The sequence below is a fragment of the Bombus affinis genome, chromosome 9 (genome assembly GCF_024516045.1).
Source record: "Bombus affinis isolate iyBomAffi1 chromosome 9, iyBomAffi1.2, whole genome shotgun sequence".
Taxonomy (NCBI): domain Eukaryota; kingdom Metazoa; phylum Arthropoda; class Insecta; order Hymenoptera; family Apidae; genus Bombus; species Bombus affinis.
Window position 1 is genome coordinate 14639516 of NC_066352.1, and position 15413 is coordinate 14654928.

At 31.8% G+C, this 15413-nt stretch overlaps 5 protein-coding genes across 13 annotated transcripts in view; 3 read left to right on the forward strand and 2 right to left on the reverse strand.

The window, feature by feature from the left end:
* Positions 1-310: 310 nt before the first annotated feature.
* LOC126920297 (CCR4-NOT transcription complex subunit 3) lies at positions 311-5664 on the forward strand. Of its 4 annotated transcripts, none has more exons than XM_050730417.1 (10): positions 315-832; positions 1696-1928; positions 2007-2162; positions 2240-2419; positions 2509-2796; positions 2910-3165; positions 3244-3510; positions 3583-3851; positions 4220-4429; positions 4544-5664. In XM_050730417.1, exons 1-10 carry the CDS (start codon positions 808-810, stop codon positions 4640-4642), a joined length of 1983 nt encoding a protein of 660 aa, XP_050586374.1. In that variant the 5' UTR covers positions 315-807; the 3' UTR covers positions 4643-5664. The 4 variants fall into 4 exon arrangements, 3 of the variants coding, with proteins under 3 accessions (XP_050586375.1, XP_050586374.1, XP_050586373.1); XR_007711930.1 differs by having other exon boundaries at positions 317-832; positions 3244-3851; positions 4544-4944; positions 5021-5664; XM_050730416.1 differs by having other exon boundaries at positions 317-832; positions 3244-3851.
* Positions 5665-7439: 1775 nt separating this feature from the next.
* LOC126920301 (probable ATP-dependent RNA helicase DDX47) lies at positions 7440-9934 on the reverse strand. Its single transcript, XM_050730434.1, has 8 exons — positions 9705-9934; positions 9172-9265; positions 8909-9073; positions 8665-8831; positions 8353-8589; positions 8061-8284; positions 7736-7997; positions 7440-7642 (listed from the first exon to the last, which is right to left on the reverse strand). The coding sequence occupies exons 1-8, from the start codon at positions 9786-9788 to the stop codon at positions 7499-7501; spliced, it is 1377 nt and encodes a 458-aa protein (XP_050586391.1). The 5' UTR covers positions 9789-9934; the 3' UTR covers positions 7440-7498.
* A 2102-nt stretch (positions 9935-12036) lies between these two features.
* On the forward strand, positions 12037-12760 carry LOC126920309 (cytochrome c oxidase assembly protein COX19). The gene is made up of 2 exons (XM_050730448.1): positions 12037-12594; positions 12682-12760. Exon 1 carries the CDS (start codon positions 12275-12277, stop codon positions 12527-12529), a length of 255 nt encoding a protein of 84 aa, XP_050586405.1. The 5' UTR covers positions 12037-12274; the 3' UTR covers positions 12530-12594; positions 12682-12760.
* Positions 12761-13146: 386 nt separating this feature from the next.
* Positions 13147-14522, forward strand: LOC126920305 (phosphopantothenoylcysteine decarboxylase). 2 transcript variants are annotated; one of them, XM_050730442.1, is made up of 2 exons: positions 13147-13572; positions 13965-14522. In XM_050730442.1, the coding sequence occupies exons 1-2, from the start codon at positions 13147-13149 to the stop codon at positions 14133-14135; spliced, it is 597 nt and encodes a 198-aa protein (XP_050586399.1). In that variant the 3' UTR covers positions 14136-14522. The 2 variants fall into 2 exon arrangements, with proteins under 2 accessions (XP_050586399.1, XP_050586400.1); XM_050730443.1 differs by having other exon boundaries at positions 13658-14062.
* Positions 14523-14647: 125 nt separating this feature from the next.
* The window catches only part of LOC126920300 (matrix metalloproteinase-2), a 98653-nt gene continuing 97887 nt past the window's right edge, over positions 14648-15413 (reverse strand). For all 5 annotated transcript variants that reach the window (XM_050730429.1, XM_050730431.1, XM_050730428.1 and 2 more), the window contains 2 exons: positions 15197-15300; positions 14648-15113 (listed from right to left, as the gene is read on the reverse strand). In XM_050730429.1, coding sequence (XP_050586386.1) covers positions 14872-15113; positions 15197-15300 — 346 coding nt within the window. In that variant the 3' untranslated portion in view covers positions 14648-14871. The remainder of the gene's footprint in view (positions 15114-15196; positions 15301-15413) is intronic.

Below are 15413 nucleotides of genomic sequence, written 5' to 3' on the forward strand. Positions count from 1 at the left end.
TACATCTTTTTTAAAATGAACATCATTGTAACCTATGAATATCGTTAACTTTATTTTAATACTTTACGAAACATGATATTAAAAAGTTGTTAATTGTATATAAAGAGAGTATATATATAAATATTGTACAAAATTCTCAATTGAATAGAATAAATTTTATTCTTTTATTGTTACTTTCGAGTAATTTATCAATATATTGTTGAATATCTACGACCTTTTCTAATATTAGCAGTTGAGGCATCTATACCTATAAATCGAGTGACATGTAAGTAAAACAACATTTCGAGTTTCGAGATTTGAGTTTATTGTTTTCTTTTGGTAAATATAAAAGTGCAAAAATAACTGGATTCCAAATCATTATAATTATTGTAAACGCATCGAAAGGTTTAACCAAATTTCAATTGGTTTATGAACGCGAACAAGTTAAGTATGTGCATTAGGTAGAATGTGTGAATGCGCCGATGCATAATACACCATCTCATTTATTCAGTATTTCATATATATCATTTGTTGATGCTATCACTTTTTGTGTATTTTTATGTGCTGTCGATTTTCGACGAAACGTAGCGCATATCCTACACTATCAAGATTAAAAAGATCGTCGGAAAAACGGAACTAGTACCAACGCACCTCGTTCACGGACGGTCGGACGTTGTCATTTGAAAACGGAAGCCATCTTGTGGCCGAGCCTCTCATATCATACAGGGAATAATAGTTCAGCGACTATTTGTTCCGTAAAATTGTTCCGTATATTTTCCATTACGTCCAGACTATGCATGAATTATTGTATCACATGTTTACATAGCCATGGCTGCGACGAGAAAGTTGCAAGGTGAGAAGAAAATGTTTCCAGCATGTTTACATTCAGAAATTTTGTTATGGGTCTGTACTACTACAGCTTTGATTCCACTCTTGCCTCGCGCTCTGCAATTCTCTGCCACATTAAACGTTTGTATTTTGCGATCAGTAGTAGCCTATTTTTAACTCGCGTTATCTACTCTTGCAAGCAGCCTTCTGTGTCTGACAGTTGGTACAGGTTGTCAGGGTATGATGAACTGGGGTGTTCTGCTTGAACTTTTCATATGTTTCTTTAATGCAAGTTATTTTTTCTTGCATGTACTGTATTTATGACAGTCTCATACTGCTTCTTTATGTCAGAATAACCTTTAAAATAGTTCTAGATATTATTTCCACAACACATACATATAATGATACAAGATATAACATATGTAATGCTTTTGTCGATATAAGCTTTTCAATATATATATTGCCTGGTAAACTATACTTTCAATTCATAACTTACTTTGAATTCTTTTTCCAATAATTTAAGAGAATTGTTTGCTGGAAATAAATTATTTTTGTTATTTTGGATCATGTTTTATCATACCTATTAATGTTATAACTTGATTGGTCGTAGTCAAATATATCATTTAGATTTTATATACGTATGTAACAAATTATGAAAGTAGTTATTACATGATGCATTTTATTATATGTAACATGCTAACAACAATTACTAACTTGTATGGGATTTAACAATAATTATGCTACTTTATATGTAAACAAATTTGTATGCAATAATAACTGAATTTAAAAAATTTAATCTATGTTTTTATATCTCAAATAAATGATATATGTAATGTGTGACATATATTTATTTATTATCTTAACTAAAATATATTTTTTAAATTCTAGGTGAAATAGATCGGTGCCTTAAAAAAGTAACGGAGGGGGTAGAGACATTTGAAGATATTTGGCAAAAGGTTCATAATGCTACAAACAGCAATCAGAAGGAGAAATATGAAGCAGATCTCAAGAAAGAAATCAAAAAACTTCAAAGGTTACGTGATCAGATTAAAACCTGGCTTGCATCAGGCGAAATTAAGGATAAAAGTACGCTTCTTGAATATAGAAAGTTAATTGAAACTGTAAGTATATTTTGATATAGAATTGAAACCGCAAGAATTGTTACATGTTTATTTTTAAATGTAATTCATTTTCGTTAGCAAATGGAAAGGTTTAAAGTTGTGGAGAGAGAGACAAAAACAAAAGCTTATTCGAAAGAAGGATTAGGAGCTGCTCAAAAACTTGATCCAGCTCAAAAAGAACGAGAAGAAGTTAGCAATTGGCTTGCAAATTCTATAGACGCTTTAAATCTTCAGGTATGAAATATGATGATGTTTAAACAGACTGGAAAATATTTTGTTAAAATTAAAACGCGTTGATGATTTCAATGCAGCTGGATACATTTGAATCCGAGATAGAATCATTACTCGCAGGAAAGAAAAAAAGGTTAGATAAAGATAAGCAGGATAGGATGGATGAATTAAAAGCAAAACTTGATAAACATCGTTACCATATCCGTAAATTGGAAACATTGTTACGCATGTTGGACAATATGTCTGTTGAAGTTAACACTGTAAGTTTATTAATACAAAGATATAGTTATTTGACCATATTAATACCTTGAAAGCTTATAATTATTTAATCTTTTAATTGGTTTCACAGATTAAGAGGATAAAAGATGATGTAGAGTATTATATCGAATCCTCGCAGGAACCTGATTTTGAGGAAAATGAATATATCTACGATGATATTATCGGTCTCGATGAAGTTGAGCTGTCTGGAGTTGGTATTCCCTCATCAGCAACTACAGATAGTAATAATAGCAACGAAACTGGAGGTACACCAACCTCAACTAACTCTGGTACTTCACCCATACCATCACCTCCATTGAGTTCTACCATGCATAACCATTCGAGTGATAGTTCTACAGATAATGACAAAAAAACGAAGGTATGTAATCTTATGTAAGGTCACGATGACAACACCGATGTTTCATTATATGTATACGAGTATCGATAGCTATGATATAGCGAACGAATTTTTATTGTGTACTTTAATTTTAGCCTGTGAAACCAACAGCAGTCAGGCCATTATTAAATTCACAGGCGAGCATTCCAACCACGGGAAACACTGCCACCATAAAATCGAATTTATTATCAAGCAGCACTCCAAGCAAGACCATTCCCATGACACCTAGCCATAGCTCGCCTAGTTCTACAAGTAATCACATTGCTACAACTAATGCTGGTAATTTTGCTACAGTAGCTGCATCACATACTAATTCACAAGCCATCCATTCTACCTCTAGTAAAACATCTTGTAAGTATATTGTAAAAATGATTGACTATCATAAGGACGATTAACGATAATATTATGACTTGCTTTTAAAATTTTCAGCTCATAGCAGTGAAAATGGTTTATTGTCATCATCGTCTGCGTCTAGTGTTACCTCGAATGTGCCACAAACAACCTCGCAGCAGCATAGTAATCCAGTGCCCATACAGACGACACATGTGTTGCATAATCAACAAAATCAGAATCATAGCAGCGAAACTGAAATGACAACGCCGATCCCACCATCTTCTTCGCCACAGTCGTCAGTCAGCAGTAGATCTTCACCTTTGCCCGCAAATTCCTGCTCGCCAGCGCCATCCACTGCCAATGGTCTCATCCCTAAGCTTCCTGATGGCATGTCCTCTTTGAAATCTATAGCCCAACAAGTAATTGTCCGAGCAGGTTTGGACATACCGCCGTCCGAGTCGAACAGAAACATCTTTGACACTGCTAAGGCGAACAATAATAACAGCAAAGTCACCATGGAAGCACACATTCCTCCTCTTCTTAGCGTTGCGCCTCTCGGGCCAGTACCTCTTCAGAAAGAACACCAGTTGCAGTTCCAGTTGATGGAGGCCGCCCACTACCATATGCCTCATCCATCTGATTCTGAACGTTTACGATCATATTTACCAAGAAATTCGTGTGTTACACCTTCTTATTATCAACAGGTACCATTATACTATCTATCGTATCGATACCATTATACTATCTATCGTATCGATACCATTATACTATCTATCGTGAGTGTTTGGGATTTGGTATCGTTCACTTCTTTCCTCACGCGACATTATACGATCTAATTTGTAGATACGATACTTTTGGACAATAATGAAATGTAATATCGATTGTTTGAGAGAAAATTGACCTACTAATGCATTTTTGAGCGCTAGTGCATACCACTTAGTAGAAGGATGACAAGTTCATATATCAACTCTGGCTATCCTGATTTTAATATTATTTATTTTTTGAAGATATATAGTAGATTAATTTTTAATTTCTTTCTAGTTTTGTTCATATGTACTTTATTGTATGTTAGAGTCAACTTCCCCATTCTGATACTGTGGAGTTCTTCCAACGTCTTTCCACGGAAACGTTGTTCTTCATATTTTATTACATGGAAGGTTCTAAAGGCCAGTACCTGGCTGCAAAAGCTCTAAAGAAACAAAGTTGGAGGTTTCATACAAAGTATATGATGTGGTTTCAGAGGCACGAAGAACCCAAAGTGATCAACGAGGAATATGAGCAGGTTAATAACATAAAATATTAACTCGTGATAATTAAAAATCGATGATAAGATTTGAATATACGTTATTGCGTACTACTATGCAGATTGGTACTATGTAAAATATAATTGTTTCAGGGAACCTACATATATTTCGATTATGAAAAGTGGGGACAAAGAAAAAAGGAAGGTTTTACATTTGAGTACAAGTACTTAGAGGACAGAGATCTGAATTAACAGTCCTGTTGCTTGTGGAATCTCCGAATACACTATTTCTGTACCGGTATCATCAAAAATCGAAAAAACAGATTTTATTTTTTACAATTCTATATTTTCACAAAATATAATTTTATTTATTGGTAAAGAGTATCTCAGAAAAAAGTAAATGAAACAAAAACGAAAGAAAAGCTCGTGCATAACAGGCAATGAAGATACTTCATTATATTTTGACATTGTGATATTCCTTTTTGAAAAACAGAAAAGCAAAATATGAATCACACAATTGAAAGAAACAAAAATGCAACTAATAAAACAAAGGAGTAAGTTAATCGGGGACAATGTAACTATAAGATATAATGAATGAAAAGCACCAGAAACACACTTTTAATATTTTAGTGTGTGGTGTGTGATACAAGAGGAAGAAGTTATACTCGCTGGCGACTGACTCGTAATACCAGTACAAACATGCGTGCGGCCCATCTGCCGTTTAGCGGTAAGGTGGAGGGCGCTCATGCTATGGTATGTCTTAATGTTAGATTATAAGTAGCCTTTTTGTATAAAGTATATTGAGATATAAAACCCTTAAAGTGAATTACTGTACAGAATGTGTAGAAATAGTGAATAATAATATTATGGAATATATTTTATTTCTCATTTAAATGAAACTTAAGTTGTTTCAATTTTTGGCATCTGACACATCTCTGACACCTTGCATTCAGAACATTCCATCCATTAGATTTCTGCCCTCGACCAGGTTACTTACAGATATATTCTAACAATTTAAATACGAATCTTGAAACTCGTCGTCGAAGTCAAAATGGTTTTATTATGTATTTAAAGTAGCTTAATTTACTAGTTATTTCTCTAATGCATACCCTGTCGATTCAGGAGATTTTGATTTTATTAGTATTCTAGCAACTTTTACGTACTACATACTGTGTTTATCAAATGACGATTCGTGATAATTATTGTGCATATGTATTTATAAATTAATAAAATAGGGAGAGAGAGAGAGAGAGAGAGAGAGAGAGAGAATAAGAGCGAATGAGAAATAAAGCCATACTGTACGAATTTATTTATTATAAATTGTCGATACTGGTTACGGTGAAGCATCTTTGATAAAAAGTAAAAGAAAAAGATTCTCACTAATTTGACACACATGTACATATATGTATATTTCCTTGTACCTTTAATCTTTAACGTTTAATTGTTAAATGATGCAAGACAGTATCGGCATTTGAAATAAATAATTTCAGACAAAGACAAAGCTTTTGCTTCAATCTTTGAAGCAATTGCCTGCATACGTGTTATTCATCATTACAAAAGCCTTCGACAACGAGATTAGACATATTGCATTCGTTAGTAATAAAAAACAAAAGTTGAGATTTCTCACCTGATCGATCTAGCTTTAGGATGATGATTAAACTTATTGAACAAAGGATAGATATATTCTAAGCAGATACTCTTGTTATGAATGGAAATTGTGACGACCACTATATTTGCATGATAGTATCTGCCTATGGTGTTCTATTTGTTTTTTTTTTTTTTTTTTTTTTTAACTTACATTAAAGGCACTATTCGATAAAATCGTATCGAATAATCGTATTTCTTGAGAAATCAATGTGTTGTAGCAAGTGTTGATTTATAAGTTGTAATGTGTTTTAGGTTTATTCCTAACATGTTTTGCAAACATTCTGCAACATAGTTGTACACCATCCAATTTCAATGACCCTTTAATGGTGTTCAATATTTTAACATATATCGAAGGTGTCATGCTTGTTAACGGTACATTAACGGAAGTTAGGTCTATAAGTATTGCAGTTTATATTACAGCATTTTAATTAGCATACTTTACAGTGAAAACTAGGTAGATACAAGTTACAACATCAAACATTTTTCACTTTCTGCAGCATTATATTATTCTTCGGTGCACCTTTGATGAAAATCGTTTTGCAGTTTTTAATGTGTAGAAAAAGATAAAATGCAAAAGATAAAGAATAAGGATTTGTTGCTACTTTACACAGTTAAATGATACTGTAGTTTTTAAATGTTGCATTATTATTGTAAAGGTAAAGTGGAGCGTTATTGTTCCTGGATATTTTGTACGATGAAAACATGTACAATGTTAATTTATGATTCTTTATAGAGATTTGAGAGAAAAATCTAACAAACTTTATAATTAAGTGCAGTGTATAATATTTTTGCATTTGTTATGAGATTTTTATTATTTTTTCAATATATCAAATACTTTTAATCTTTGTCTTGCATTTTTTGAGAAACAGAATTCCATTTTAATTTAGACAAAAATGTGCAAGTAGAAAATTGAATTGATTGTACATTTTGGCGATTGTTCCGTAGTATCCTTTCATTAATATCAGGAAATAATGCAGCAAATTTTAAATTATTGCGATTTTGAATAATGTAATTTACACTATTCTTATCCAGATAAAGATGTTTGCTCAATGCAAGAAAATTATTACGATAGAACAATAGTTTCTTAAATATTAAAAATTTTCCCTTATTTTACAATCTCTGAATAGTAGTTTACAATTGCTTGGTCAGATTCATTAGTTTCACGGTAATAAATTTACACAGCGGTAATCATCAAAGGAATCCATTTTCGCTGTTTTAATGCAGATAAATATTCGAATGTCGCAAAAGGGAGTAAATGTGGTTTTGTAAATTAACAGTTACTTAAGGATCTTAATACAAACTATGAGTTTGAAATAGAGATACATGAAATACATATGAGGGGAATGGTGGTATGATTTATAAAAACAAACAAATAACAATGCCAATAAAAACAAATACTATCTTGCATTTCTATTATTTATTAAGGAAAAGTAAATGTACTTGATAAGGCAGTTAGACCGTTTAACCCTTTTTGCCCCTTCCTTTATTTTTGCCTTTTATTCTTTTTCTGACTCCCATAGATTGTTCTGTATCATCATCCTCATTGTCATCTTGACGCTTCTTTCGTTTACCTAACTTTTTACTGTCTTCGATATCTTTCATTTCCTAAAATACGATAGTGTTTGTAATTATTACTATCATTATCATTGTTATTATTAATATTGTTGCAATAATCAAATAGTAAATAACTGATTGTACCATTTTTACAATACGTTGTGCTTCAGCTACTCTTTCTTGAAGCACCATTACTTCTTCTTCTTCAGTCGGATATAATGGTAATTGTTTTGATATCAATTGCTCTATTCTTTGATACAATTCTACGTCATACTGTGTTACAAATGTAATGGAACGACCAGAACGACCAGCACGTGCAGTACGTCCAACTCTATGTATATAATCTTTACTATGTGTAGGTATATCAAAATTTATTACAATATCTACATGAGGAATATCGAGACCCCTATAAAAAGAAACATATATCACGAAAAAAATAAATTAAATAAGCTGAATATCATATACTTACCTGCTAGCAACATCTGTGGAAATAAGTATAGATCGATTTTTCGCCTTGAATTTAGTAAGAGCAGCTATTCTCTTATTCTGTGACATTTGTCCGTGCAAAGGAACAGCAGTAAAGCCCAAATTTCGTAAAAGAAGAGCAGTTCTAACTGTATTGTTGCAAGTCGCACAAAATATCATAAAACTGTTACCTGCTAATTCATTTAAGATATGTACAAGATATACATCCTGCAACATGGAATTTTATTGTAAAATGGAAATTTCTATAAAAATGAAAAAATTATTTTTTCTTGTACCTTGAATTTAACTGGGATAAAAACATAGTATTGTTGTAATTTTTCAACAGTTTGGTACTTTGTTGAAACTTCCACTTTAACAGGGTTTCGCAAAGATGCTCTCTGTAATTTCTGAACCTTTTTAGTCATTGTTGCAGAAAACAACAATGTTCTTCTTTCTCGAGGAATTACTCTTAAAATTTTATCTACTTCAACTTCAAAATCCATATTCAAAATTCGATCTGCCTCATCCATAACCTTTTAAAAGATTGGAACAGTAGGTGCATCAATTTTTTATCACGTGTATATAATAAAACTATTACTGTTACTTACCAAGAATTTTAGAGAACGTAGATTAAAACCTTTTGTGTTTTCCAAATGGTCAACTAATCTACCTGGAGTGGCAATTAAAATATGTGGCTTTTTTGCCAATAACAATGCCTGAGACATCATGTCCATTCCACCTACTATTACTGCACATTTTACTCCAATACTTGACCCTAGAATAAAAAACATTATATATAATAATTATGAGTACATTATTCTAAATTACTACAAAATGAAATATTTGCATTACCTAAAGCTTCAAATTGTTCTGATATTTGGAAGGCTAGTTCTCTGGTAGGTGTTAAAATTAAAGCAAAATATCTTTGTGGATTTTCTAACAGTGCCTGTAATATAGGAATAGCAAAGGCTGCAGTTTTACCAGAACCAGTTTCCGCTAATCCTATTATATCTTTACCTAATAAATTTTAAATTCAATTTAACAAAAAGTACTTCAATTTAATTCTATTTCTTTTATTTTTCATATATATATGTCTATTTCTCTTTTCATTTTACCTTCAAGGGTTAACGGAATAGCTTCACATTGAATCTTTGTAGGTGATTTCCATTTTAAATCTTCACATGTTTTACACAATGTGTCTACGATCCCCTAGAAATATTAACAATTAACATAATGTTAATGAAATATTAACATAATATTTGTATTTTATTCATATTCTTTCTAAAAGAATAAAGTATTTAAGATATATGTTAATGAATATTAAATACTGAATAATTATTAACCATGTATTTCAAATACCGCAAGAATATAATAATATGAAATGACAATAAAGATAAATTTTATATATATTTCTAAATATATTTATTTTAATTAAATATAGGGCGCAATTCATATATATTTCAAATATAATATTAATTTTTAAATGTTATATTCTTATAATTACGAATATATTTTTGTATTATTATGTTAAATAATTTACTCAATTGTTACATTAGGTTTAATGTATATGTGATTATAAAAGGACATATGGAATACTTCTTTTGTTTTGATTAGGTTAGATGTGTGTTACAGACATTTTTAAACTTACCAAATCTTTCCATGTCAGTTCCTTTGCATTTTCTTGATCCTGTTGTTTTGTTGGTTGTTGATTTATCTCATTACTTTCTTCCATTTTGTAATCATTAATATACTATATTAATAGTAATAACATAACATAAATTTTTAATTTTACACACACATTGTAACTTGTTCCTCACAAGTTTGAAAACATTTACGCTAGAAATTAGGAGAGAAGAAATGAGAGTGCTCACACCCGTAGTTCTAGTTGTTTCATATTACAGGTGCTGCACCATGCGGCCAAGTGCTGAGTTTAATTGACATTAGGATATACAAGAACCTATAAAATCAGGGATCTGCCCTGTTTGGTTCCACTCTAGCACAGATAAGAACGTATCGAGTAACAGGAATTTAAATATATTTACTGATAGTAGTATGAATAATTAAATAATATATCATAACGGTATTTTTATTAATACGTACCATATTTTACGTAATAATAGCAACCTTACACGTGTAACACATAAAAGCTTTTCATTAAGAACATAATTTTATTCGTAATTGCTAACGAACATTGTTTTAAATATGTTCTCTATTTCTCAATTTCATCAACTTGGAAGTTGAAAGAATATTATACTTAAGTTTGTTCCAGGGATCTCTGTAACACCTATGGAGAAAGATACAAGGCATCTCAAGGTACACAGAAGGTGTTGAAAGTTTTGAAATGTAAATTTATTTCATAAGATGTCCTCCTCTGCCGTATATTTTAGATTTATTGTAGGTTTTTATATAAATAGGAATTCCAGAACCTTTATATCTTCGATTATATAGTTTAAATGTGATTTACAATTAGATAGGACAGTAGGGTGGTTTTAAATGAAATTAAATTTTTGGATAGGTAGGGTATTTTTGAATTATTATATAGTAATAGTTAATGCATACGTAGTAATGTAACAGTAATAACGTAGAATATATGATTTTTTGTTTGTTTTTGACTCTCAGTTATTCTACATTGTCATGACAATAAATGTTGTAAAATATTGTTGCAAATTCAAAATAGTATCTCATATAACGTTATATGATTAATTTGAGATTTAATTGAAATCTTGTTTTCAGGGAGGTTCTCCATTTGCAGCCAACCTCCACGTGGTGAGACCCGGGCTATCATTTTTATTTGACATATAATTACTAATTGTATTATATTATATGATATAATTATGAATTATATAGCAAGTAATATGAGCCAATTGACTGCTATTGCGATTATGCTTTTATAGGTCCTATCAATTCCTTCAATGATTCTAGGAGCATACGAAGGAGAGCTTTCCGTTAAAATTGAGGAGGATTCGCGCCCAAGAAGACATCAAAAAAGGACGCAAGTCTCAAAAATCAAAAGGGAGGGCGAAGAGCCCCCTTGGGATTTCCTCAACGGCAGAAATTTATTTATTTTTTTTGTTTTTTGTTAATATATTATTATATTTTGTTATTTTGTACTATTTTTAATACTATTTTATATTATCGTTGTCGTCGTGCAGAAATATAATAAACAATTAATTTCTCTTTCTTACAATTAGTTTCATTATTGCACTATTTTGTCATTCTTATATTTGTCTATCTCGGATAGAAAAGTAGATATGAGCTTTTCCGTAGGACCGTATAATTAAATAGGTTCTTCTTATAGCGTGGAAATCAATAGTTTCTTGTCTATGCTAGTGTGCAATCAAACAGGGCAGATCCCTAATTTCTTGTATAAGCTAATATCAACAAAATTCAGCAGTTGGCCGCATGGTGCAGCACTAGTCCGGGAATAACCAGGTCCATAAGCGTGAGTACTCTCATTTCCTCTCTGTAATTAGTATATCTAGAACCTCCTACAATTTATGCTTACTGGTTAAATATTTTAATGTAGAGTATTTAAGTATTTTCTAAGCGCTTGTATATTAATGGGGTAATTTTACATATTTTTGTCTTGTAAGCATTGAAAAATTTGTATATTTTATTTCTGTAATGGTTCTATATAGATAGTATATAGAAAAGCGAAAGAGATAGGGGGAAATGAAATGTGAGAAAAAAGAAAAAGGGAGGAACATGCATGATTGGTTCGAAGTCTAGTAACTTATTGCGTTTCCGCCTTGATACGCAAAACATATTATTACGAATCGGTGATATTATCTTTTGACGACAATTTTAAATATCGTGGAATTTCAATATTTTAACTTATATATGGATTTATGCAAATTTTTTTTTAATACCATATATTATATTTTATGCTTTTTGCCGCGTAAATGTGTTTCTGTTGTATTACCGGGGTGAGTAAGGAGATCGCCGGTGCTTATCGTTGGTAATTCGCTTACTTTTGACTGAATTTCTCCCATAAGCATCGGCGATCACCATATTGTTCTGTGGTTACGTAATATAGAGTGCATAAAACGAAGTTAAAGATACGGTCACAAGTGGCGCTGTTGCATTGAATGTTCTACAATGGTGGCTTTGGTCTACCGTTTATTTCGTAATAAGTTTGTTTAAAAGAGGTTTTCGAAAATTCTGTCTGTATTCATTGTTCCACCGATTCTTCTGTATGAACGTGAACCGACGGTAGTGATGTCCACGTACACATTCTCACAGAAGATACTTACACCCATACCTCCGGAGAAAGGTAGTTTTCCACTCGATCATGAGGGTGTCTGCAGAAAGCTTATGATCAAATATATGCGTTGTTTGATCGACAATAAGAACGAAAACACAATGTGTCGAAATGTTATAAAGGATTACCTTGGTTGTCGGATGGATAATGATCTTATGGCGCGAGAAGATTGGTCTGATCTCGGTTTTTCTGATGAGGTCAAGGAGACATAACAGCAGCGATTTATTACTAATCGATTGTCGCGACGTTGTAGATCACCGCTCTTATCACTTGACTGGTATTTATGAACTTTTTCGCTGGTCATCCTTGTTTCACTTTAGAAAATACTCCCACGAATTTTAAGAATATATTTACAAATTTCTAGCAACATATAACTTACGTATGTACATCACAAATTATAAATAATATATATATATATATAAGTATGTATGCATTTGTTGAAATGATTTGTGAACGACGATGACTCGACATTATCAATAGAGAATTTTTTCTGATATGCAGCCAAATTAAAGTGATTGCAGTGCAGTGAAGAGACTTGGAAGCAAATTATTAAATATTCAAAATAAACTGTTAGAAATAATAATACATTTAATATAGAGAATAATACATTTAAGAGGAAGAGAAATTATTGTCGACCTCATACAATATTGATCTCTTTTAATTATAGTTTTCAGTTAATCAATGTAATTTAGACATTTTGCATCAGAGGGCCTAATATATAGGGATATATCTTTCAATATTGTTGTAATTTCACATCGTTCGTTGATATAACCGATAGAACAGAACTAAATAACACATTAGAGAAAGAAGCAAACGTAAATTTGTGAAAATGTCAAGCACCTCTAGAAAAAAGATACTAATTGGTTGTACTGGTAGCGTCGCAACAATTAAATTGCCACAATTAGTAGAGAAGTTATGGCAGAATAATTTGGATGTAAGGGTGGTAGTCACTGAAAAGGCTAAACATTTCTTGAAAGAAGCAGAACTGCCTCCAGGAATTCAAGTATTATCCGACACTGTAGAATGGGCAGCTTGGCAAGATAGAGGCGATCCTGTATTACATATTGATCTAGTAAAGTGGGCTGATTTATTTTTAATCGCTCCACTAGATGCCAATACTCTTGGTAAAATAGCCAGTGGCATATGCGATAATATCTTAACTTGCGTCGCACGTGCCTGGGATCCACTGAAGCCTTTGATTTTTTGTCCTGCCATGAATACAAAAATGTGGGAACATCCTGTTACCGCACCACAGGTATGTAGTATGATATTTAAATATATAATATTCTTTATATATATTATACATAAATATCTCTTTTTAATCATATTTATGGTTTAAGTTAATTGGATTTAAGATCGGGCAATTCTCTATCGTAGAGTTAATCTTCAAACTAGTGATCATGGGAAAAGTTTTGTAGTGTTTTAATTAAATTAAACAAGATAAGTAACAAAAATCTGTTTTGGTGCAATTACTTGAATTTAGTTTGTTGCCTTTATGGTTTACTAACATAGAATAGTAAAAATTTGAGAAAAAAAGAACTCAGGAACTTGAAAAGTTTGTTAGAAAAGAAACACTTTGATAGAATTTATTAAACATAAATCTGTGGTATTGTGTGATTAAACTTGATTATTCTTATCTTTTCTTAGATAGCTCTGTTAAAGTCTTGGGGATATAAGGAGGTTACATGCATTTCTAAAACTCTTATGTGTGGCGATGTAGGAATAGGTGGAATGGCAGAAGTAGACAGTATCGTTCAAACTACATTGAGGTTGCTTAATCCTTGGGACCCATATTCGCCGCCGGATTTGCGCCTTTAGCATCAGGAAGTTAAAGTGAAACATTCAACGAAGCTTTATCATCATACTTATAACACGTGAAAAATGTTGCGAAGGAAAGATATTTAAAAGCGAAAGAATAACGCGTACTATGGTGAAATATAAATAATTTATGCTCATAGCGAAATTCGAGTTCAGTCGCAAGTATTGACTTGTAAGATTACGCTTTCCCGAGGACACTATGTCGCGATATTTTGCTGCTCAAACGAAACGTCTAAAAAAATTGCTAAATAAAGCAGAGTCCGTTTGTTCACTCGCCAAAGTAAAATGTAAAAAATTGTAAAAAAGTTCTGTTAACATATCGTTCAACACAGTAAATAAACATGTACATGTTTTTGTTAAATATATGAGTTAAATGAGATAACATAATTTAAGGTTCCCTTGGTCTTTCTTTCTTTTTAAAAACAACTTCTCGCTTCGTATATTTTATAATTCGCAATTAAGCTGTTCATGCAGTGAAAAGAGTCTTTTGGAAAGATAAAAAATTCACAAACTGGGATAAGTCATCGTTTATTATTAAAATTTTCGTTAAAATTATTTAAAAATTACTTTATTAAAATTATTTTATATATACTCGGTATAAGGAAAACGGTGTGCGTGTGTGCGTGCGCGCGGGCGCGCGCGCGTTTGTGTATTTGTTTGTTTGTGTGTTAAAATTTGGGGCGCATATGCATATACGCACAAATATTTATACACGACTTCACATAAATATCACAGTTTACAAATATTTATTAAAATACGCTATAAAAAATATCCCGAGGAAGAAGGTCGATCGTGACGATGCGTTGCTCGAGGCCATGATTTTTGATTTTCTTGGATAACTTTCCACATCGTTCGTTTCCAATTCCGGAGGGCAGTCCATCCAAAACGGGGCTGATAATTTTTGCTTTTCGTGTGCAACCTTCATTCTTTGATCGTCGAATTCCCAAAAGCCTTTCCCCTTGAAAAAGTATGTTTTGCCTAAAAGATTTATCATTTATATCATATAACGATTACGTATATTTGATATTGCTATTATCACAATCGATTGCACGAATACAGACCATCTCTCCATTGGAAAACAGCGTCGATGTCGGTTCCAACACCAGCGAACATGCTTATATTTCTTGGATAGTCGAGTTCTATGTGGTTTACCGATTCATCAAACCTGTACGAATATCACAATCGTTAAATTTAATTCTCATAATCATTAAATTAAATCCGATTTATATCATTTATTTCCGCTTAATATAATTTTCGCCCGTTTCAAAGTTATGTATC

What these genes read in the sequence shown, in the direction of transcription:
- LOC126920301 (XM_050730434.1), bottom strand. Translation starts at nt 9,788, where the DNA reads ATGGAAGAAAGTAATGAGATAAATCAACAACCAACAAAACAACAGGAT. An exon ending in AGAACAATTTGAAGCTTTAG is followed by an intron (nt 8,832 to 8,908) that starts GTAATGCAAATA and finishes TTTTTATTCTAG; the next exon opens with GGTCAAGTATTGGAGTAAAA. An exon ending in TCCACAGATGTTGCTAGCAG is followed by an intron (nt 7,998 to 8,060) that starts GTAAGTATATGA and finishes TTCTTTTTATAG; the next exon opens with GGGTCTCGATATTCCTCATG.
- LOC126920305 (XM_050730442.1), top strand. Translation starts at nt 13,147, where the DNA reads ATGTCAAGCACCTCTAGAAAAAAGATACTAATTGGTTGTACTGGTAGC. An exon ending in ATCCTGTTACCGCACCACAG is followed by an intron (nt 13,573 to 13,964) that starts GTATGTAGTATG and finishes ATCTTTTCTTAG; the next exon opens with ATAGCTCTGTTAAAGTCTTG.
- LOC126920309 (XM_050730448.1), top strand. Translation starts at nt 12,275, where the DNA reads ATGTCCACGTACACATTCTCACAGAAGATACTTACACCCATACCTCCG.
- LOC126920297 (XM_050730416.1), top strand. Translation starts at nt 808, where the DNA reads ATGGCTGCGACGAGAAAGTTGCAAG. An exon ending in TGTCTGTTGAAGTTAACACT is followed by an intron (nt 2,420 to 2,508) that starts GTAAGTTTATTA and finishes TTGGTTTCACAG; the next exon opens with ATTAAGAGGATAAAAGATGA. An exon ending in TCAACGAGGAATATGAGCAG is followed by an intron (nt 4,430 to 4,543) that starts GTTAATAACATA and finishes TAATTGTTTCAG; the next exon opens with GGAACCTACATATATTTCGA.